Source organism: Pristis pectinata, chromosome 8, assembly GCF_009764475.1.
Source record: "Pristis pectinata isolate sPriPec2 chromosome 8, sPriPec2.1.pri, whole genome shotgun sequence".
Lineage (NCBI taxonomy): Eukaryota > Metazoa > Chordata > Chondrichthyes > Rhinopristiformes > Pristidae > Pristis > Pristis pectinata.
In genome coordinates this window covers 15,180,349-15,203,735 of record NC_067412.1, presented here as the reverse complement: position 1 = coordinate 15,203,735, position 23,387 = coordinate 15,180,349, and the positions used below count along the sequence as shown (strand labels likewise).

Here is a 23,387-nt window from a genome sequence, read left to right as displayed (position 1 = left end):
ACCTTGCCCCTCTCATCTGGACTCACCTATCATCTGAACTCTCCTATCACCTGCCTGTGTATGCTCCTCCCCCTCCCCCCCCCCCCCCCCCCTTATTGTGGCTTCTGCCCTCTTCCTTTCCAGTCATGATGAAGGTCTTGGCTGAAATGTCAGATGTTATTTCCCTCCATGGATGCTGCCTGACCTGAGTTCCTCCAGCACTTTTTGTGCAATGCTACAGGTCCTCCCCCAGTTACAGCAGTATTCCGTTCCTGAGAACTCTTTGTAACCCAAACAGTTCTCAGGTTGGAAATATGGCCGAAAACGTATCAGAAGATGCCCGTGGAGGTGGGTTGTCCAATAGGAATAGAGAGTCTGGAGAAGCATTTTAAATCTTGTTTTGCCATTCTTAATAATAAAGCTAATATTAATAAATGTAACCCGAGCCTATCATGGGCCAAAAATGATATTCTTTTAAAAGATTTTACCGTAGACAAGATTTAAATGTTATTGACAGTTTTAAAAAGGACACTGCTGCTAGCCTAGATGGGGTGTCTAAATAGGATTCACAAAATGAACATCAACATGTTAACTAAAATGTATTCTTCCTGGGTTTAATGTGATAAAATTTCAGCTAGTGTCAAGAACAGTCGCCTGCAGCCCCACAGCAGCTGGCAAATCCATCCTGCCGGTCTCCCAAATGCTCATTCGTATGTATGGGAGACATGAGTCAGGTGTTTGTAAGCTGGGGAGGATCTATAATCAGTTATTGTGTTCTGCTTGGTGGGGGGGGGGGGGGGGGGGCCTTCCTGTGTGTGTGTGTGTGTGTGTCTATATATGTATATAAAATATATACATATATATATTTGGTTATTGCTATTCTTGCCATTGTCATACAGTGATCTGTATTCTAATGTACTTAATTGGCTATGAAATGTTTTGACATGTCCTGGGTTCTTGAAAACCATTATATAAAGGGAACTTTCTTTCTGTATCATATCTATCTCTCAAGACTGCAAGAAGCAAGAAATCATTCTTATCACAACTTTTATGTCTGAGTAAACGTCACGTTGATTTGGATTTGTGTATTTTATGAATGGCTTTTTTAAAAAAAATTTATGAACAACAGCTCGTCAGTGATTATGATCAACATGTGTGCCTGGGAATCCATGTTCTTTGTTGATCACGTGCCTGTTGTTATTTCAGAGGCAACCAGACATCTTTTTACCCAAGCCAAGGAAATTACGAAATAATCGTCCACGTAAGCCACTGGTGGTTCAGGTAAACAAAAATGTGTTGAGAACTAAACAGTGTTCTATCCACCACTAAAATAGTTGCATTGCTTCTGCATTAACTTGAATGTTAGAAGGGTATTGTGGTGGAAATTTTGCCTAATTTTATTGTGCAAATGAAAGTGGACAGAGTCCAAAAATGTATTGATTCTACACTATTTATTCAGTCAGTAAGTACAAGTGCATATTTGTAGTTCTAACTATAATGTAAGTAACTTTGACTAACAGTTATGAATGTGAGTCACATTATATGGTTTATGTTGCCTTGACTCAGCTGGTAGCTTTCTTCTTGGTGAAAAATGTTTCAAAGTTTGATCTTCCAATACTGAAGGAGTGTCACTTTGTTGGCAGCACTGACCAGTCAAAAGAAAAGTGCACCTTCACTGGTTCAGGTGGACATATAAGAATCCATTTCACTAATTGTGGAGGAGCATTGCGATCCACTAATGTCCTGACCAGTTTTCATCCTTCAATCAGAACTACCGGTTTAACAGATTGTCTAGTGTTAATTTCATTGCCTCCTGTGAAACATTAGTTATACGGAATGGCTGCTGCATTATCTTGCTTGATAACAGCATTTGGGCAGAAGGATGCTATCCCCTTCTCCCATTTCCTCTGCTGCATCTGTTATCTGTTCCCATGATGAGGCTTTCCATTCCAGGACATCAGAGGTGTCCTTTTTCAGTAAGTGGGGTTTCCTCTCCACCGCCATCAATGCAGCCCTCACCCACATCTCCATTCACATCTTCATTTCCTGTATGTCTGCCTTTACTCCATTGCCCCCCCCCCCCCAACATAGCAGGGACAGGGTTCCCCTTGTCCTTACCTACCACCTCACGACCCTCCGCATCCAATGCATCATTCTCTGCCACCTCCATCTTCCTCTCTTGGCTTTCTGCAGGGATCGCTCTCTCTGCGTCTCCCTTATCTGGACTGTAAAGACACCTACGTTAGACTATTGTTTATTGACTACAGCTCTGCCTTCAATACAATAATTCCAAGCAAGCTTGTCACCAAACTCCGAGACCTAGGACTCAACACCTCCCTTTGACTTTCTAACAAACAGACCGCAATCAGTGAGGATAGGCAGCAACACCTCCGGCACAATTATTCTCAACACTGGCGCCCCACAAGGCTGCATCCTCAGCCCTCTACTCTACTCCCTATACACTCATGACTGTGTGGCCAGATTCTGCTCTAACTCCATCTACATGTTAGCAGATGATACCACCGTTGTGGGCCGTATCTCAAACAGCAATGAGTCGGAGTACAGGAAGGAGATAGAGAGCTTAGTGGAATGGTGTCATGACAACAACCTTTCCTTCAATGTCAACAAAATTAAAGAGCTGGTCATTGACTTCAGGAAAGGGGGCGGTGTACATGGTGCTGAGGTCGAGAGGGTTGAGAGCTTCAAGTTCCTGGGAGTGAACATCACCAACAGCCTGTCCTGGTCAAATCACGTAGATACCATGGCCAAGAAAGCTCACCAGCGCCTCTACTTCCTCAGGAGGCTAAAGGAATTTGGTTTGCCCCCTTTGACTCTCACCAACTTTTACCGATGTACCATAGAAAGCATCCTATCTGGATGTATCATGGCTTGGTATAGTAACTGCTCTGCCCAAGACCACAAGAAGCTGCAGAGAGTTGTGGACACAGCTCAGCGCATCACGGACACCAGCCTCCCCTCCTTTGACTCTGTCTTACCTCTCGTTGTCTTGGTGAAGCAGCCAGCATAATCAAAGACCCCACCCATCCAGGACATTCTCTCTTCTCTCCTCTTCCATCGGGTAGAAGATACAGGAGCCTGAGGGCACGTACCACCAGACAAGGACAGCTTCTACCCCACTGTGATAAGACTATTGAACGGTTCCCTTATACGATGAGATGGACTATGACCTCCTGATCTACCTTGTTGTGACCTTGCACCTTATTGCACTGCACTCTCTGTAGCTGTGACACTTTACTCTGTACTGTCATTGTTTTTACCTGTACTACATCAATGCGCTCTGTACTAACTCAATGTAACTGCACTGTGTAATGAATTGACCTGTACGATCGGTTTGTAAGACAAGCGTTTCACTGTACCTCGGTACAAGTGACAATAATATACCAATCCACTCGTCACTCCCCACTGCTGACCCTCCTTGCACTTATCCGTGCAACTGTGCAAAGTGTTCCACCTGTCCCTACACCTCCTCCCTCACCACCATTCAGGGCCCTAGACAGTCCTTCCAAGTGAGGCAGCATTTCACCTGTGAATCTGAGGGTGTCATTTATTGCATCCGTGCTTCCAGTGCAGCCTGGGTGACCGCTTCGTCGAGCACCTTTGCTCCATCCACTGCGAAAGCAAGGATCTCCCAGTGGCCAGCCACTTCAATTCCACATCCCACTCCCATACTGACATGTCTACCCATGGCCTCCTCTACTGCCACATTGAGGCCAGATGCAGGTTGGAGGGACAACACCTCATTCTGCCTTGGTAGTCTCCAACCAGACGGCCTCAACATCAATTTCTGGTAACCCCTCCCCTTTTTCCCACTTCCCCTTCTCTTTGTTTTCCCTCATTCCTGTGGCCCCCTCACCCCTTCTCTTTCCCTTCCCCCACCCTCGTGACCTGCCCACCTATACCCCACCTCCTTTATTCCATTGCTATTGTCCTCTCCTACCGGATTCCTCCTCCTCCATCCCTTTGCCTCTTCTACCTATCTCCTCTCAATTTCTTGCATCTCTCCCTTTTATCCCCCTCACCCACCTACCTTCCCCCTCTCATCTGGACTCGCCTATCACCTGCCAGCCTGTGCTCTTCCCCTTCCCCCAACCACCTTCTTCTGGCTTCTGCCCTCTTCCAGTCCTGATGAAGAGTCTCAACCCAAAACTTCAACTGTTTATTTCGCTCTGTAGATGCTGCCTGACCTGCTGAGTTCTTCCAGCATTTTGTTTGTCTTGCTCCAGATTCCAGCATCTGCAGAATCTGTTGTCTCTCCATTTGGGCCTAAAATTGACTTCATTATATCTTTGGATGTTTCCAAATGATATGCTAGATAACTTCAAGTTTCTTCTGTTGTGAATTAAAAATCTGTTGGGGCTGAGATGAGAAGGAAAAAGGCCATTTTCTCTATTCTTAATTCACTGCTAATAGCTATGTATGCAGAGTTATTTTAGACGGGCACTGAGAAGATATGGAATATTGGTTTAGTGATTTCCTGTTCATGATGTTTTATGGTAAGGAGATGAAAGCAGAGGAGCAGAATCTTGGACCTCTTAACCATGGTTTGGCTTAATCAACTGGGTGGAACCTTGATAACAGTTTAATACGTGTTTGTGGTTACAAAGAATCTGTGGGCCATGATAAGTGAAGAGAAGATGGTACATGATGTGAAAGGAGGGAAGTATTGGAAAATAATTGAAAAGCAAAATACTGGAATAAAAGCAAATACTGGAAATTTTCAGGTCAGGCAGCATCCATGGAGAGAAATTTTCAGTACTAAGGGGTATAGACCATGTAAATAATTGCATTAGCTTAATTCATACATTTATTCTTGTCACATTTTAGAAAATAATCAGTAAATATATTAACAGTCATCCCAAAACATGTAAAATTTCAAGTTTACCTAGAGATATGCTAAATATTTCAGCTTTTCTGAACTAGATGGGAATAACCTTTTTTTTGTGTCTAATTCCTGAATGAAAAGCAGTGTGTGAATTTGGTATTAATCAACTTGAATTGTTTAAACAAGATTTTAGATTTATTTTACTGATAGAAACATTTCTGGTTTTTTAATTTTATTTTCAGAGAACACTGTTGCCACGACCAACTGGAAATTCCTCTCAGCATGTTTGTTCCTTTTCCATCTTGTCCAATTCTGCCACAGGTATCTGTAATCACTCAAGCTAATGACCAGAATAAGATGGTTCTTTGGGCTTTTCAGATTTTTTTTATAATTGAGAGCTGCACTACTTGAGATGGTTATAATTAAGAAGCTATATCAAAGAAACCTTCATATTAGTTTATTTTGGTCTATGATTCCATGGGTATTTAGAGCTCTCTGTTCTTTGCACAAGTGTCCACTATTATCAATGAGTCGAGAAAGTGAAATATTTTCCAACCATACCATTCACCATGGCCAAATCAGAAGTTGTCTTCCTCCAAAGCCCCTAAAAGTGCACTGCAGTTATAATTGCTGGATAATTTTGATTTCTGAACAATGTTTGCATTCCATTGAAATCCAACACCATTGAAGAAAAATACTAAAAATCACTCTACAGTTGTCAATGCACCTAGCGACACACTTTTGGCAATATGATCCCTTTATGTTGCAAGACTGTGTGTCCAATATTAAGTATCGGATAAAAGTGAAATGCTGGAAAGGGTCAACCCATTGCTAGGGCTACAAGCCCAAATTTGTACTTTTCCCATTGATTCCAATCCCTGCACTAGTCATTGTCTTAGACTGAACAACACTTAGTACAAACTCTAGAAGCTGTACTCCTAGGACTGTGCTTATTGTGTTGAATCCCACTTCAATCATTGTGATGTGCTTTGATTAGTGTTGTTCTTCTATTAGTAACGCACTAGTATTTTCTTTAAACTTAAGTTCTTAATCGTGTATCTCCTTAACTTGCATTGTGAATCATGTTCTTGTATATTTTAGGCACCGGTTTATTCCGTCCTCTTTCCAAACCAACCTTAGCTCGTCCTATTATTCCAAAAGCCATTCCAGCGTCCACCAGCCAGCTGTCTAGTAAGTTGCAATGGTTTCAACGTCAATATTTGGAAAACAAAAACATTGATGTTAAATTTCACATGTATTTCATGCTTGGCTTAACATTTTCTTTCCTTTATGTATTATTGTCAATACATGATTTATGAACTGAATAGAGTGTGATCTTAGGGTAATCTGAAAGTAACCATTCTGTTTTTGCGTCCTTATCCACAGCTGTGCAATCTATGCAGAAATTAACTGCGTCTTGGATCTTATGCAAGCTCTATTATGGCATAAGGTCCGAGAGGTAATTTCCCATGAATCTCAGCAAGATTGGGCTTCATCACGAGGCTCTGTGTGGAATCTGTAGGCAGGACAAATAGGCAGATTTGATACTCTGAATCTTTCGGTGCACTTCCATGGAAGTGGAAATGGCTAAATGCTGATGATTTTGAAATTCTGACATTAGGAATGATTTCAGCCCATTATATTTATCTACATGTGATTTACAGAGCATAATTTGCAGTTGCTTTATGTTTGAAACTAAGAGGTTGATGGTAATGAAAGACTCTAAGCTATCCTTGAGGGTTTTGGGATGACAAGCAACAGCATTTTTTATACTGTCTGTTATAGTGTTATAGTTTTTTATATAAATATATATATATGCCCATTGATCAATTATAACATTATTCTTGTATATACCGTGCCCTTACTCCACCTGTCAATTGCTTCTTTGCTTCAGTAAAAGTGTATTATTAATACAGAATTTCTTTTCAATCAGGTGCAATTGACATGGCAGCAAAGTCGGCAGGTATAATTCCAGGCAGCCCAGTCCAGGCCCTTGATGCAGAAGGATCACAAGATTTGACCTCTCTGTCAAATGAAGATGTTTCCATGGTGACCCCGGACCAGGATTTATCCTCAGTCCATCAGAATGGAAGTACACCAGCAACCTTGGCAGGGGTGAGTGTCATTTACTGTTGACACAGGTCAGCTGATTCTTTGTGCTACTCCTTCTGAAGGTGGCACTGCAGGCTTTGCTGCATAGCTGTGCCAAATGCAAGTTCTAAAGCATATCCATAATGAATGCAAATGAGACAAAGATTTATTCACTAATAGCTTGTGACTTCTGTGTGATATGCTGTTTCTCAATTGTAAATCCAGGCAATTAAAACACAGAATGCTAGAAACACTCAGCATGTCAGGCAGCATCTGTAGAAAGAAAATAGTTAATATTTCAGGCTTGTGTGGGAAGAGAGAAAACAAGTTAATTTTAAATGGCAGAGAGAGCAGGGGATGGGGGGGGAGAAAAATTAATAGAATAAAGGGAATATCTTTAGGGTGAGACGAGGTTTGCCATGTGATAGGCTGTTGATGAAGCCATCTAGTTGATAGGTTAACGAGGGAAGTTAGAGAGTGAGAGTACAAACAAAAGGACATGTAAAAACTCTGAAATGCAGAGCTGTAGAAAATGACCCATAGGTCAGGTTGTGCCAGTGAAGAAAGAAAAACTGATAGATAACCTACAACCGAACTGGCCAGTTCTGATACATAACAGAAAATATTACCTGAAATTGTTTAATACTGTTTGGAATGCAGAAGGCTGCACCGTGCCTAGATGGACAATGAGATATTGTTCCTCAAACTTGTATTAACATTAGATGAAGAATACCACCTCATCTTCCATCTGGGCATGTTGCTCCCTTCCAGACTCGATGTTAAATTCAACAATTTAAGTTAACATGCTTTCTGTTTTATTTTCCTCTAATTTCTATCATTAACCAGATGGCTTCATCAACAGTTGATCAACATTGTGGCAACCCTAGCCTCACCTATCAGACGGATTACCTTTGTCCTTTCTATCCCTCCCCAGCTCTCTCAGCAATTTAAAACTAACTTGTTTTCTCTTTCCCAGTTCTCACAAAGGGTCTTCAACCTGAAACATTAAATCTGTTTCTGTTTCCACCCATGCTGCTTGACCTGCTGAGTGTTTCCAGCATTTTCTGTTTGTATTTCAGACTTCCAGCATATACGTTTTTTGTTTATGAAAGTGAGTTACCTGAAATTGTTGAATTGGTTATTGAGTCTGAAACACTGCAACATCCCAATATTGGTATTGGTTTATTATTGTCACTTGTACCAAGGTACAGTGGAAAAACTTGTCTTGCATACCGATCGTACAGGTCAATTCATTACACAGTGTGGTTACATTGAGTTAGTACAGAGTGCATGGATGTAGTACAGGTAAAAACAATAACAGTACAAAGTGTCACAGCTACAGAGAAAATGCAGTGCAATAAGGTGCAAGGTCACAACAAGGTAGATTGTGAGGTCACAGTCCATCTCACTGTATAAGGGAACCGTTCAATAGTCTTATCACAGTGGGGTAGAAGCTGTCCTTAAGACTGGTGGTACATGCCCTCAGGCTCCTGTATCTTCTACCCGATGGAAGAGGAGAGAAGAGAGAATGTCCTGGGTGGGTGGGGTCTTTAATTATGCTGGCTGCTTCACCAAGACAACGAGAGGTAAAGATTAGGTGCTGTTTCTCAAACTTGCCTCATCAAAAAAAAAAGTGCAAGAGGCTACTGACATAACGGTTAAAGATGCAGAATTAAAGTGACAGGCAACTGGAAGCAGAATCGCCCTTGCAGACTGAATGCAGGTGCAGTGCAAAATGGTCACTCAAACTCCGTTTGGTTTCTCCCGTGCAAAGGAGACCACGTGTGAGCACTGAATGCAGTACGCTAAAACAATTGTAGTGTCGTGTGATGTTATTCTGTTGAATCGCTCGTTGTTCTTAGAGGGCTTTACTTTAACATACGCGGTCCCAAGTGAATCACATGTATTTTCTTATATTACTAAAATAATACTTCTATGGGTAGCTGATAAGCGAGACTTAATAGCTTGTCCACTGAGCCTAGGCTGCTCAGCATTTGCAATTTGCAGTCCTGTATATATCAGGGCAAAGATTCATATGACTGAAAAGCCATCATCTCAATTGTAGGAACATTATTAAATACAGGTACTTTATACAGAAAAAGGAGATTTTTTTTAAGAGGCTGGCCTAGTAGAAAGCACACAAAGTATAAATATGTTAATTGTAGTATCCAGTTACAAACTGGATTGCTGGCCTATCCACCTAATTTGTGAAGTAGTTACTTGAGAATCTTCCTGTATACAATGTAAATGTAAAACACAAGCATCCCTAAAACACTCGGGCATCCAGCTACTATGTAAAATACCTTGACAATTAAAATGGTCAGTGTAATCCCACTTGCCTTCTTGCCATACTTGAAGTTAACATCTTTTGGGCTGGAGACCTAGGGATCCCTGCTGGATTGAAGCAGTGTTCTTTTAATTATCAGTTATGTCATTGGGACCTGACTCTGATATTGATTAAAGGTCTGAACTGAGGTTTTCCTAATTCATACAAGCCCATTTCTACCAGATTGATTGTGAAAGATATCTTCATTGTTGCAAACCAATGTCACAAAGTTAAATTTACTTATCAAGTGGAAGGCGCTTAATGTTCCACAGTTTTTTTTGGCATATTTCCTGTTTATCCTTCATGTATTAATTCAATTAAACATTTTCTGACACACAAAAATATTTGAACCAAATTTGGATCGGGCACCTGAAATCAGCCATTATTTTGCTGAGAAATATTCATCTCTTTTGAGAAAATATATTCTTCACCTTAAGTCTTGTTGCTGGGAAGAATAAATTCAGTTGTTTTATCCAGGATGCTTCCTGCATTTTTTAATTATATCCCCTGGGTTAGCCATTTAATATTTATCATTAATGTGTTTTTCTTTCTGCACAGAGGGATCTTGAAAAACACACGCATCAGAATGGTCCATCCTCTCCTTCAGGTGAAACCTCTAACTCATTGTTCACTTCTCCACCAAATGTCTCGGCACTCCTTGATATTTCATTGCCAGGACCTCCAGATGACACACTATCCCAGGGTGGACCCCATAGCCAAATCAGTGACTCCATTATTGAGCTTGCTATCAACTCTACTCAGTATGTTGGTGGTAAGTGGAAGAATGAAGTTTCCTTATTGTTGGGTGATGCTTTACAGCAAGAACTAAAGGTTATTTTTTTTTTAATGTGAAACATTTAAAACATCTCTGATTAAGAATCATTGCAGGAATACTATAAATAGAATAGCAAAAAAAAAGTTCTGTTGCAGAAGCTGATTATAGTCTAGCTATGTGATGTGATTTCAGTTGTCAGGACTAAATGGCTGGGAATAAGTTATTTCTACACATGTAATGGTACAAGCTAATGTTACATAAGAAACAGGAGTAAGCTGCTTCCCTCCTTATACGCTCTTCATCATTCACTATGATCATGGCTGATCTTTTACTTGAGTGGTACTTTCCTACATTAACTGTATTCCTTGATACCCACAGTATTTAATAATCTATTGACTGTCTTGAATAAACTCAGTGACTGACCCTCCTCTTGTAATCCTCTTGATTCCAAAGACTCGCTACATTCTTGGTGAAGGAGTCGTATCTTTCTCTGAATGGTTGACTCCTTATTTTGAGAATATAACTCCTGCCTCAAGCCTCTGCAGCCTGGGGAAACACCTACACATTTAAATTAGATCACTTCTCATTCTTCAGAACTCTAGAAAGCATAGGCCCAGTCTATTTAATTACTCTACCTATAACATACCTGCCATCCCAGGAATCACTCCGGTGAATCTTTGTTGCACTCCCGTCATCACGTATCTCCTTTTTTACGTAGACCAGACCTGTCTGGTCTCACCTATGCTCTATATAATTGGAGCATACTGTCATGACTCTTGTCCTCAAATCTTCCCGCAGTAAAGGCTAACACATCATTTGCCTTCCTAATTGATGCCTAGACCTGTATTTTAACTTCTGTGTTTCATGTTCAAGAACACCCAGGTTCCTCTGAACACCAGTGCCTCTCAATCCCTTGCCATTTAAAAATATTCCACCTTTGTATTTTTTCTACCAAAGTGGATGACCTCCTATTTTTCAATTTTATATTCCTTCCGTCATATTCTTGCCCATTAACTTTGCCTCCCTGCATCTCCTCATAGCCCATACTGCCACATAGCTTTGTATCATAAGTAAATTTGGATATATTACACCTGATTCATAGAGTCATACAGCGTGGAAACGGGCCATTCAACCCACCATGTCCATGCCGACCAGCGGGGACCCATCTTGTAATTATTCCCATCTTCCAGTACTTGGCCCATAGTTTTCTATGTCTAGGCAATTTGAGTGCTCATTTAGACACTTCTTAAATGCTGTCAGCCTCTCCGCTTCCACCACACTCTCAGGCAGTATATTCCAGGTACTCACCATGCTAAGTTCCCCCTCAGAATAAATCTCTCGCCCCTTCCCATAAATCTGTCCTTTAGTTTTATCTACTTCTGATATGGGGAATAGTTCCCTGCAGTCTATTCTATCTAAGCCCCTCATAATTTTATATACCTCATTTGTGCCCCCCCCCCCTCTTTTTACCACCTTTACTCCTGAGAAAATAGACCCAGCTTCTCCAGTCTCTCCTCATAACTGAAATGCTCCATCCCAGGTAATGTACTGGTGATCTCTGCAACAATATTATTGTTACAGATTATGAACAATTGGGGTCTTGCAGCATCCCAGTAGTCACACCCCCCAAACCCAAAAATCAGCCATTTATTCATACTCTGTTTCCTGTTCATTGACCAATCTTCAAACTATTTAAATATACCATGCGTTCTTATTTTGCTTAATATTCTCCTATCAAACACCCTCAAAGTCCAAAATACACTGCAGCAACAAGTTTGTTCTTATCCTATTCTACAAGTTACATCCTCAAAGAAACTCTTAACTGATTTGTCAAACATGATCTTTGTTTTCTTTCATAAATCCATGTTGACTGACTGATTTCATTATTGTTTTCCAAATGCCCTGTTGCACTTCCTTTTAATGATAGATTCCAATGTCTTCCTTACTGCAGCTGTCAAGCTAACTGACCTATAGTTCCTTTTTTCTCTCTCCCTCATTTCTTAAATACTGAGCTAATCCGCCATCTTCTAGCCACAACATGAAATAGCTTTTATTATCGACAATCAATTAAGATCTATTCCTCAAAGAAAGGACTTGCATATTTAGAACATCTTTATCTTAACAGATTTTGCAGCTAATGAAACAACTTTTCACGGTACTCACTGTAATTAATTCACTCACTGCAATGGCTTCTAATTGCAAATAATTTTCTTTCTTTTAATCAGGTGATGGTTCTTCTCTATCCATATCAAAGCTGAATGGTAGTGACAACTCTAAGAATCTCCCATCTCCACCAGCCAGTCCTCAACGCAACTGGATTCCCTCCCCTACCCACGATCCACAGTGGTATCCAACGGATTCTGGTGACTCTTCTTTGGGTAGTCTGTTGTGTAAGTGCATTTACTTCCCTCCAAAATTTTGTCCCATGTATAATTTGCATTCCCTAAACATACAAAAGTTTGCAAAGTCTCAGTCACATTTTAGATCTTTGGATTCATCAAGTGACTTGTTTTTCAGTTTCCATTACTTTTATAGAATCATTGAGTCCTACAACATGGAAATAGGCCCTTCAGCCTAATTCATTCATGCTAACCATGTTGCCTAGCAGCTAGTCCCATCTGCCTGTGTTTTTCTCCTGATTCCTGGAGCCAATGAAAGATTCAAATTTCTGTCTTCCCATAAGCAACTGCATTATGTAGATTTGGTAATTTAGCACCTTTACTGATCTCAGTTTCATGTCCAAATGTTCTTGATGTTACTTTTTTTTCTACCATTTTTCTTCTATGACATTTCAGTGTTTTCCAATAATATGCAACAGGGCTCACTTACCTGCCTCTTCAGTTTCAGTTATGCATTCATTGTATAAATGCAACAGCTGATGCACAGTAAAGGTATCCAGAGAGGAGAACCAAAACAAACAGGCAATTTGATTAACAATTCGTACTGAGAGAATGGAGCGAGGTGAAAAGCCTGCTGTAATTTAGTTCTTGTTTGCTTTATCTCACTTCATTATTCCCCACGTCAGGTAGTAAACTTAAAGAGACTGCACAGGAAAGATGACATGAGAAAATTCTATATTTCTAGATCAAAAATAACTTAAGATTTTTATATTACTTGCAGAATTTTAAAATAAGCAAATCTTGTATTTGCCTTGTTTCCAAAATGTCCCAGAACTCTCCTTCACACTATGAAATACTTTGACGTGCAATACCTGTGACATAGGAAAATCTGGCTGTCATTTTCTGCAAGCAGGATTCCAAAAACTGCAATGAGGTGAAACCAGATAATCTGTTTTTGATGAAAAACACTATGATGCTGGAGGAACTCAGCAGGCCAGGCGGCATCCGTGGAGAAAAGCAGGCGGTCAACATTTCGGGTCAGGACCCTTCTTCAGGACTGAAGATTGGAAAAGGGGAAGCCCAATATATAGGAGGGAAAAGCAGAGCAGTGATAGGTGGACAAAAGAGGGGAGGTGAGGTGGGCACAAGGTGGTGATAGGTAGATGCAGGTAAGAGATAGTGATAGGCAGGTTCAGGGGAGGAGGGGAGAGCAGATCCACTAGGGGATGGGTCAAAGGTAAGGAGGAAAAAAGGGGGTAGAAAAAAGAGAGACTAGGAAAGGGAAAAGATGAGGTATAGTTGGGGGTGGGGGTGGGGGGACTTGGGGATTACTTAAAGTGAGAGAATTCAATGTTCATGCTGTTAGGCTGCAAGGTTCCAAGACAGAAAATGAGGAGCTGTTCCTCCAGTTTGCGCTTGGACTTCTCCTGGCAGTGGAAGAGGCCGAGGACTGACATATCTGTGATAGTGTGGGAGGGGGAGTTGAAGTGACTGGCAATGGGGAGATGCAAATCGCGGTTCTGGACGGAGCGCAGGTGTTCTGCAAAACGGTCACCTAGTCTGTGTTTGGTCTCACCAGTGTAGAGGAGGCCACACTTGGAGCACTGAATGCAGTAGATGATATTAGTGGAGGTGCAGGTAAATCTTTGTCTCACCTGAAAGGACTGTTGGGGTCCCTGGATGGAGGTGGTGTAGGGGCAGGTGTTACACTTATGGCGGGGGCAGTGAAGAGTCCCCAGTGTGGGAATGGGTGGGGGGGGGGGGGGGGGGGTGGGGTGTTAGTGGGGTGGAGGAGTGAATTAGGTAGTTGCGGAAAGAGCGCTCCCTGTGAAAGGCAGGAAGGGATGGGGAGGGGAAGATATGCTTGGTGGTGGGGTCCCATTGGGGATGGTGGAAGTGGTGGAGAATGATGTGTTGGATAAGTAGGCTGGTAGGATGAAATGTGAGCACAAGGGGGCACCTATCCCTATTGGGTCTGGGGGTGAGAGAAAAGGTGCAGGAAATGGCAGAGATGTGGGTGCGAGCTCTCTCGACCACAGTAGGGGGGGAAGCAATGGTTAGTAGAGAAGTTGGACATCTCGGATGTCCTGGAGTGGAAAGTCTCATCATGGGGGCAGATGCGGCGGAGGTGGAGAAATTGAGAAAAATGGATAGCATCCTTGCAAGAGACGGGGTGGGAGGAGCTGTAATCGAGGTAGCTGTGGGCGTCAGTGGGTTTGCAGAAGATGTGGATAAGGAGTCTCCTGAGGTCAGTGGATAAGGAATCTCCTGAGTCGATGTTAGTTAAAAGTGGAATGTTGGCAAAGGTTCTGGAAGAGCTCCAAGCCTTCCTTCAGCTAGCATAGTGAGGTGTTTACACCCAATCTGCTGAAGTACACAAGACCTCTCTTTAATGGCTCTTTTTTTCTTTTAAATCCTCATACCCTTTTCCCTCTAGATAGTTTTGGCATCAGTATTTCAAATTACTGTTTGTAGATGAGTCTTAAATCCCCCTACATCCGCAAATAGTATTTTCATTCATCTTCATAGCTAGTTAAAATATTTTAGTGTATTTGGTATACTGAAACTTCCAGATGTTAATTCACTGGTGTCAGTTGTGGCTTGATCAGTAGCAGCCCTACCTTTTGAATCAGATGGATATGGTTTCAAGATCCTCTTCAGGGATTTGAGCACAAAACTCTAAGCTGACCCTCCTACAGTACTGGTTTGCGAAAGGAAAGGAGGTATCCTCAGTCCTTTGCCAATACTTATTATTCACTCAACATTAATGAAACAGATTTATCTGGTTATCACATTGAAGTTTGTGGAAGTTTGCAGTATGCAAATTGGCAACTGCATTCCCTCTATCACAATAGTGACGAGACTTCAAAGTACTTCATTGGCTTTAAAGCACTTGTGAAGTCCTGAAAGGAGTATGAAAAGTGCAAGCAAATAGAAGTTTGTCTTTTTTGTGCATTGCTTCCACAGCATTCTTGTTTTTGGAAAGCAGCTGAATAGCTAATGCAATCAATCTTCACCAGAGGAACTGGTTTGGTTTGAAATCATGAATAGCAGGGGAAGGAAGACGCATGTGGGAGTGGTGTATAGACCCCCAAAATGTGACCTCTTAACAGGTTGGGGCATAAATGGGGAAATATAAAGGGCATGTTTGAAGGGAACTGCAATTATCATGGGAGATTTTAATCTACATGTTGATTGGATGAACCAAACTGGCAAGGGCACCATAGAAGAATTTGTGGAATGCATCAGGGAGTGCTTTTGAGAGAAGTACATTGCAGAGCCTACCCAGGAGCAGGCTATTTTAGATTTAGTCTAATGTAATGAGAAAGGATTAATAAGGGATGTTGATAAGATCCCCTAGGTGGTAGTGACTGCAGTATAATGGAATTCCAAATGCAGTTTGAGGATGAACACTATAGATCCATAACCAGTGTCTTCAATTTAAATAAGGGCAATTATAATGGTATGAGGGAGGAGTTGTCTAAGATGGACTGGGTAAACAAGTTAAGAGAGGTTAGTTGAGGAGTAATGACCAGATATTTAAACAGCTGGTCTATAATGCTCAGCAAGAGTTCATAAACAGCTGGTCTATAATGCTCAGCAAGAGTTCATCCCTATCAAAAAGAGGGATTGCATAAGGAAGAGACACAATGCATGATTAATTAAGGAGGTAAAGGATGATGTTAAATTGACCAGAGGATTGGGAAATTTTTAGGATCCATGAGCAGAAGACTAAGAAGCTTATGAGACAGGAGAAAATTAATTTTGAGAGAATATGTTCGCATATAGTATAAAAACAAACGGTAAAAGTTTCTATGGATATATAAATAGGAAGAGGGCTGCTAAAGTAAATGTGGGTCCTCTAGAGAATGAGGCTGGTGAATGAATAACAGCAAAAAAAGAAGTGGCAGATGAGTTGAATAAATCAAAAGCCCCAATTACAAGGGAGAAAGTGCTGAAGAAACTCGGGGGGGGGGGGGGGGGCTAAAATTGGGCAAGTTGCCAGGAGCAGATGGACTGCATGCTTGGGTTTTAAAGGAAGTGGCTGCAGAGATACTGGATCCAGAGGATGACATTTTTTATTAACTTGTTAAATTTTGGAAGGATACCAGAAGATTGAAAAACAGCCAATGTGACTCCCTTCTTCAAAAACGGAGAAAAGCTGAAGGCAACGAACTACAGGCCAGTTAGTTTAAGAGCTATTATTGGCAGGACACTAGAGTCAGTAATCAAAGAGGAGATATCTAATTAGTAAACTTGAATATAATTAAACCTAGTTAAACATGGTTTTATAAATCATGTTCGACAAGTTTGCTGGATGTAACAAGCAGAGTTGATTGAGGGGAACCTGTAGATATAGTATATTTAGATTTTCAAAAGGCATTTGACAAGGTGCCACACAGAAGGCTGGTGCATAAATTAAAAGCCATGGCATCGGAGGAAGTGTGTTAAAATGGATTGAAAACTGGCTCTCCTATAGAAAGTAGAGTTGGAATAAATGGGTCCTTATCAGACTGGAAAGAGGTAACTTGCAGAGTACTGCAAGGATCTGTTCTTGGCCAATAATTGTTCACTATTTACATTAATGTCACAGAGGAAGCAACAGTATGTAAAGTTTCCAGATTTGCTGACAAAAATAGGTGGAAGGCCATGTTGTGATAAGGATACTGTGATTCTGCAACAGTATTGGTAGATTAAGTGACCAGGCAAAAGACTGTCAAATGGAGTTTAATGTGGGGAAGTGTAAGGTCATGCACTTCAGTAAGAAAAGTCAAATGGAGAGAGACTACAAGTGAATGAAGTACAGAGGGATCTAGATGGTTTGGTGTCTGATTCACAAAAAGTTAGTGGGCAGGTCCAACAAGTAGTTTAAAAAGGCAAACAGCATTTTGGCCTTTATTGCAAAGGGGTTGGAGTTTAAAAATGGAGAGGTTTAGTTACAATAGTACAGGGTGTTGGTGTTGGGATGAGAAGGTTGTCCTACCAAGAGAGACAAAGTAGTTTGCACTTGCATTCCTTGGTATTTAGGAAAATGAGGGATAACCTTATTCAAACATAAGTTCCTAGGGGGGTTTGACAGTGTAGATGTGAGGATGTTTTCACAGTGGGAGAGTCTTGATAAGGAGCTGGTCATTTAAAACTCCCATAAGGTGGTGAATCGCTGGAATTCTCTGCCCTGGTGGGTGTTGAAAGCTAGATCATTAGAAGTATTTAAAGTAGAGGTGGATAAATATTTGTTAGATTGAGGAATAGGTGGGTATGGACATATGGCACAGAAGAAGAGTTGAGGCCAGCATAGATCAGCCATGACTATATTAAATGCTGGGGCAGGCTTGAAGGGCCTGATGGCCTACTTCTGCTCCTATTTTCTTCTGTTCTTGTGTACTTGAAACCTTTGTAATATGTTGCAGCAAACAGTTTTATTAAATAAGTAAATTCAGTAACAATTGCACAGCTTTTCATGTGATAGATAATAAAATTTGCAAACTATTTATTAAAATTAACAAATAAACATTGGTCCTTTCAGTCTATTCTCCACTAACTTTGGAGTTGTTTAAATTATTTCATTGGTTCTAGTCAGATAATCTTTGTTTAAAAGTCAGATTAAATTTGTCGATACGTGGACTGATGAATACCTTTAATCTGAGGTAAAGGAAGTACTTTGTGAGTTTACTGAATTGCTCAGTTAGTTCAAACGGTATCCATCTAGACCTACATAAACACATTGCACAAAATGTTTGTATTTGATTTGAATAAAAATGTATTTTCTTAAGCATACAACCTAGAAAGTGGCTGGGCACTCATTGAAATTTCAGAGTCTGTAATTGGATTTTAAACTCCTTGAGTACTGTGAATCATGGAAGCCGATTTCCAACTATACCTTTTGATGGAATGCTTCTGTTTTGTCAGCATCTTGACAAAGGGCGAAAGCTCCGCAATGCCAGTACTCCTTCAGTATCACACAACAGTGTTGGCCTAGCTCATGTTCCCACATTCTGTCTGCCTTTAGTCCACATCCTTTGATTCAGATTGAGAAGTACTAACATCTGAGCCAAACTGACATCAAATAGAAAATGAGCTTGGATCTTGGCCTTTGAAACCTCTAATTAGTATTTTGTGTTCTTAAGAAAAATAGTGTATTCAATCATTATGTTCTGTATTGGTTGCAGCAAGCCTAATATCTCCTGAAAAGGGGCGGAAGATGCTAACAACTGGCAATAGCAATAGCAACTCTTTGCTTGGAACGAGCCTATTGGATGGAAACTCCAGGGATTCTTTTGTTTCCCGCTCACTAGTGGATGTCTCCGAGGTAAGATGGTCACTTCTGTTGCGGATGAACAATGAATGCCACGTTTCCATTGATGCCCGAATTTTCTAACTAAATAACTACTTTAAAAAAAAATTTGTAAAGTGACCTAAATAATGACATGTAAAGAAGAAAACACAAGACTGTAGTTAAATATTCATAAATTTATCCTTTGTCTTGTAAACTTTACAATCACTAACAAGAACAATCATTCTAACTACTCCATTTTGTTTTTGTATGGTAGGTGAAGGACTGGCATTCCCACTTGCTCTTCAGTGATACTTTTATCTTAGTAAAAATTTGTGTTACTGACATTATATGGTATAATATGATTTTAATTCTGAATTGGCCACCAGTTACAACATTTCATATATATGCAATATTTTAGTTCATGGGTTAATTTGCAATATCTTAGATTATTTAAAAAATAAATGGAAATAAACCTGTGTTATTAGAAAGGTACAGCACAGGAACAGGCCCCTTGACCCGTGATGTCTGTGCCAACCATGATGCCAATTTGAACTAATCCCATCTGCTTGGACGTGGTCTATAGCCCTCCATTCCCTGCCTGTTTGTGTGCCTATCTAATTGCCTCATAGACGCCACAATGGTATCTGCTTCCTCCGTTTTTCCAAGGCAGTGCATTTCCAGTCACCTACCACTCTGTAAACCAAAAAACATGCTTTGTAAACCTCCTTTAAACTTTCCCCCTCTCACTTTAAAGCTGTGCCCTCCAGTATTTGACAATCTACCCTGGGAAAGAGACTCTGACTATCTAACCTATCTATGCCTCTCAATTTTATATCAGGTCTCCCCTCAGCCTCCAATGCTTCAAAGCAAGCAATCCAAGTTTGTCCAACTTCTCCTTATAGCTAATACTCTCTAATCCAGGCAACAACCTGCTGAACCTCTTCTGCACCCTCTCCAAAGCCTCCACCTCCTTCCTGTAATGTGGTGACCAGAAATGCACACAATACTCCAAAGTTTTATATAGCTGCAACACGATTTCCTGACTGTTATACTCGACACCCAGACTGATGAAGGCAAGCATGTTGTATGCCTTCCTTACCACCCTATCTACTAATGTTGCCAACTTCAGGGAGCTATGGACTTGATCCCCAAGATCCCTCTAAACATCAATGCTTATTGAGGTACTGAAACTCTTTAAAGCATTTCTCTTTCCTAGCTGGCACTACAGAATTCATCTAAAGGAAGCTCTTCACTTTACCTCCTATCTACCATCAAGAAAGGACAAAAGAGGTTGAAAAATCTCGTTATGAGACAAATTTGTCTTTGTCAGTATGTCAGGAATCTTCTGGTAGCCAGGAGAAGATGCTCATGAGGAGAAAACAACTTGGTCAAAATCTAAAGGAAGAGGGGAAGTGTAAATTGTCACTTAAGCATACTTGCTGTTCTCATTTCAATCTGGCTGTTTTTGTTATATAGGTCGATTCTCAGCTGGCATGTATGATGAATGAAAGCAGTGTGGATTATATTGCCCGCTTTAATGACCTTGCTCAAGAGCTCTCGGGAGCTGAGACTTCAAGGAAGGAGATGCTTTTGGACAATGGCCCTCCAATTGGTGATCTTTCACAATAAGGTCATAAACTGAACAAGGGGCTCACTTGGAGCGCCCCCATTCTTCAGCACCTTGCCAATTAAGCTGCCCAGTTAGGGCATTGACTACTGGAGAAACCATTTGTAAATGACACTGAGAGGTTTGAAAAATGTGCAATATGCTTGACAGTACTGCCCGTAATTCAGTATTAGATTCATGATAATATTCATTCGGCAGTCATTGACATAGCATGAAGCTACAAGAAGCCAAAAGGATCCTGCAATGGGACTGAACACTAGGGTGAAATTTTTTTTCCCAACGTCTGAAACTGATATGCAGATCGATCATATGATTGAATTGGGCACGGAAACAAAACTGATTTCAAAATCTTAGGGTTTTGATGCAGATCTGGTGATGTTCTTGTGGTTTGTACCAAGTTCTTCCTAGAGTGATACAGTATGTTCTTAGTTATACAAACCTTTTGTACCATATAACACGCCCATTTTTGCTTTCCATTAAAACCAAACATTAGTACTAATCATATCAGGGAAACCTAAGTGACTGTATTCTACCTGAAAGTATGCTAAAGTCCATGGCCCACATAGTTATAGTGGTTATGCTGTTTTTGTGGGACACGCAATGATGCAAGGAGATCATTAAACAGGTGGTAACTTGGGTTCATTAAAGCATGGTCCCTATTGCAGCATTATGCTGTTAAACATCTATCAAATAGACTGGTGAGTTTCCCTGAGAGTTCCAAGTGAAGTACCTGGTGCTGATTTAAAGTACCTGGGGTTGTGCACGTGTGAACTGAATTAACAAGCAAGTCTCTGATGGCCAATTCAAAAAATGAAATTAATTGATGTATGCTGCACATGTGGTTCGGTAAATAGTTTGCTGGTTTCTTTGTCTCGAAGAGAGCCACCAACAGTTATGACCTTGGTGTGCCTCCTCAGTTCGTGCTGCACGCCAGCATTTCTTTTTACACTCTGGTCCTTTCTGTCTTTTCTAGTTAATGTGTTTTTTCTAATCCTGATCATTACTGGCTCTTCTCTTCCTCTCCCTTCATTTTCCATCTTGTATACTCTTAATGGGTATCAGCTTGTGAATCAGCTTAATGAGTATCAGATAGTTGTCTATCATTAGTGACTATCAGGATTGAATCTGAAGCTTGCTACTGAGTAGAGGATTATGCAATTGTTTCATACAGCATCAAGATTCTAGATGCACCTTCTAAATTTGTTCCTGCACTGTTTTAAGTGCATGATGGCTCATTTGCAATTAGTTCTGTACATTTCAAATATAAAGGTTTTCTATCCCGAAAACACACTTTTGTTGTTGTATTTTACATTGCATCCAGTAACTATGCTTCAGATTGAAGTTATGGTACCATTTTTCTGTTGCTGTGAAACAATTTCATGTGATGCGTCTCGAGTGCATTTAATGTTATGCAGTTTACCTTTAAGTTGTGCTGCTCGTGTTTTCTGCACCCAAAGAATCCACTGAGCTACCATTGAATTTCACAAACTTTTGTTTTACTTTATTGTGAGGGGCTCCTTTGTTTCTACCAGAATATTACCCAAGGACTTAAACTCTCCACTCAAGCATGTGTTCAGATTTGGAACACTGTGTGCAGTCTAACTGCAGTGTTAGTGCAAATTCTGATTTAGTAGCAGACAAGATTTTGAGAAGTGTTTTGCAGTTTCAAAATAAAACACACATGATGCAGATTATGTTTTTCCCATACTCTCAATTATTTAAGTAGGTTAGGTATGTACATTGTTAATTTTATCCACCGTACATGGCTCTAGAAGAACTGTACTTGATTTTTTTAATGCAAACTACTTTGAAACAATAATTTTGGAAGGATTATCTCCCAATCTTGTCTAGTTTCAAACTAGGCTGCAAGCCAAATCACTGTATCTCTGGGCTTCCCAAGAACAGGAGGGAAAATTACAAAGCTGTTATATAACAGTGCATTATTGCACTGGGACCACCAGTGCTTGTTGCAATGCAGTAATTGTCTAAATTTATTCAAAATTAATTGCGCATTAGATTAATAATTTAAGTCTAGTGTACTGTGAAGCAGACAAGCAAATTGATTAGAGGATTATGGAAAGCTGTGATCTAAGTAATCTACAATCTGTAACACTCACCTATTACATGCTGTTTTCTAATGTGCAAAAACTCCAGAGAATCTACTGCTATTCTGCAATTCACCTTCATATATTTTGCATATTCTGCTTTCATTTAGAACAAAAGTTGTCTGTCCATCAGCAAGATATTGGCATCTTGCAGCATTTTATCTCTTTAATTACAGTTTTGGTAAATGCCTGTTGCATTAAATGCATATTACATTTTTAGAGGGATTTGTTTAATGTATCTGAAACACAATGTTAAACATTTATTTTATGTTGAATTAGAATTATCCTTGGAATTAAAGAAGTTCCAGTTTGTACATTTGTTAAGTAATGAAGTAATCTTGCACTTTTAGTTTGGTACACTAGGTTTGTCCTGAGGTAAAGAGATGGCAGTAGTTCTCTTGGAGTGGAGGAATACTCCACTTCAGCTAGCTTTCTAGTGTTGCTCTTTCCTAAGTATTCAAGCATCATTGCAGATACAGTTTCATTCACATAAGGCTAACTAATGGTTGGGAGGCCCTGCCCCACCCCCACCCCACCTCTTTTATTACATTTTCGTTATAATCAATCTTACTTGCTTTTACTCTCTTGCATTGATTCAGTTAATGTTGTGAATGATTATGCCTGTATTGCTGGACCCAAACAGTGTGCAGAAGTAGGAAACTGTTCACTGGGTGTGTTATAATGTTTACATGGTTTGTACAATTCTTATGTCTGTTCTCTGCATCAGTTAAATAGGAAGAAGCTACTACGGAAATTTTTTTTAAATGGAACAAAAGTAGATTAATTTTCCAACTAAGTCTGAACACAGATTCCTTTACTTGTTCCACCAGACTCGAGCCTCATATCAGGAATGTTCTGAATGCAGAATGAAATGTTTGTCAGAATTCAAAGCTTCGGTACTTTTTGTAGAGCAGTCCCAGAAATCTATAGTTTTTCTGGTATTAATACATATCTGTTTTGGAATTTAATTCAAGTTTAACCATTCATCCTTTCTGCAGTTGTGTGTAGAGCTACAATTTCCATCT

At 40.4% G+C, this 23,387-nt stretch overlaps 1 protein-coding gene across 3 annotated transcripts in view; it reads left to right on the top strand.

Annotated features, from left to right (window-relative positions):
• Nucleotides 1-22,899, top strand: part of cramp1 (cramped chromatin regulator homolog 1) — a 60,595-nt gene extending 37,696 nt beyond the window's left edge. For all 3 annotated transcript variants that reach the window (XM_052022063.1, XM_052022064.1, XM_052022062.1), the window contains exons 13-20: nt 1,186-1,260; nt 5,065-5,143; nt 5,924-6,013; nt 6,756-6,937; nt 9,798-10,011; nt 12,240-12,404; nt 18,524-18,663; nt 20,107-22,899. In XM_052022063.1, coding sequence (XP_051878023.1) covers nt 1,186-1,260; nt 5,065-5,143; nt 5,924-6,013; nt 6,756-6,937; nt 9,798-10,011; nt 12,240-12,404; nt 18,524-18,663; nt 20,107-20,259 — 1,098 coding nt within the window. In that variant the 3' untranslated portion in view covers nt 20,260-22,899. The remainder of the gene's footprint in view (nt 1-1,185; nt 1,261-5,064; nt 5,144-5,923; nt 6,014-6,755; nt 6,938-9,797; nt 10,012-12,239; nt 12,405-18,523; nt 18,664-20,106) is intronic.
• Nucleotides 22,900-23,387: the final 488 nt, after the last annotated feature.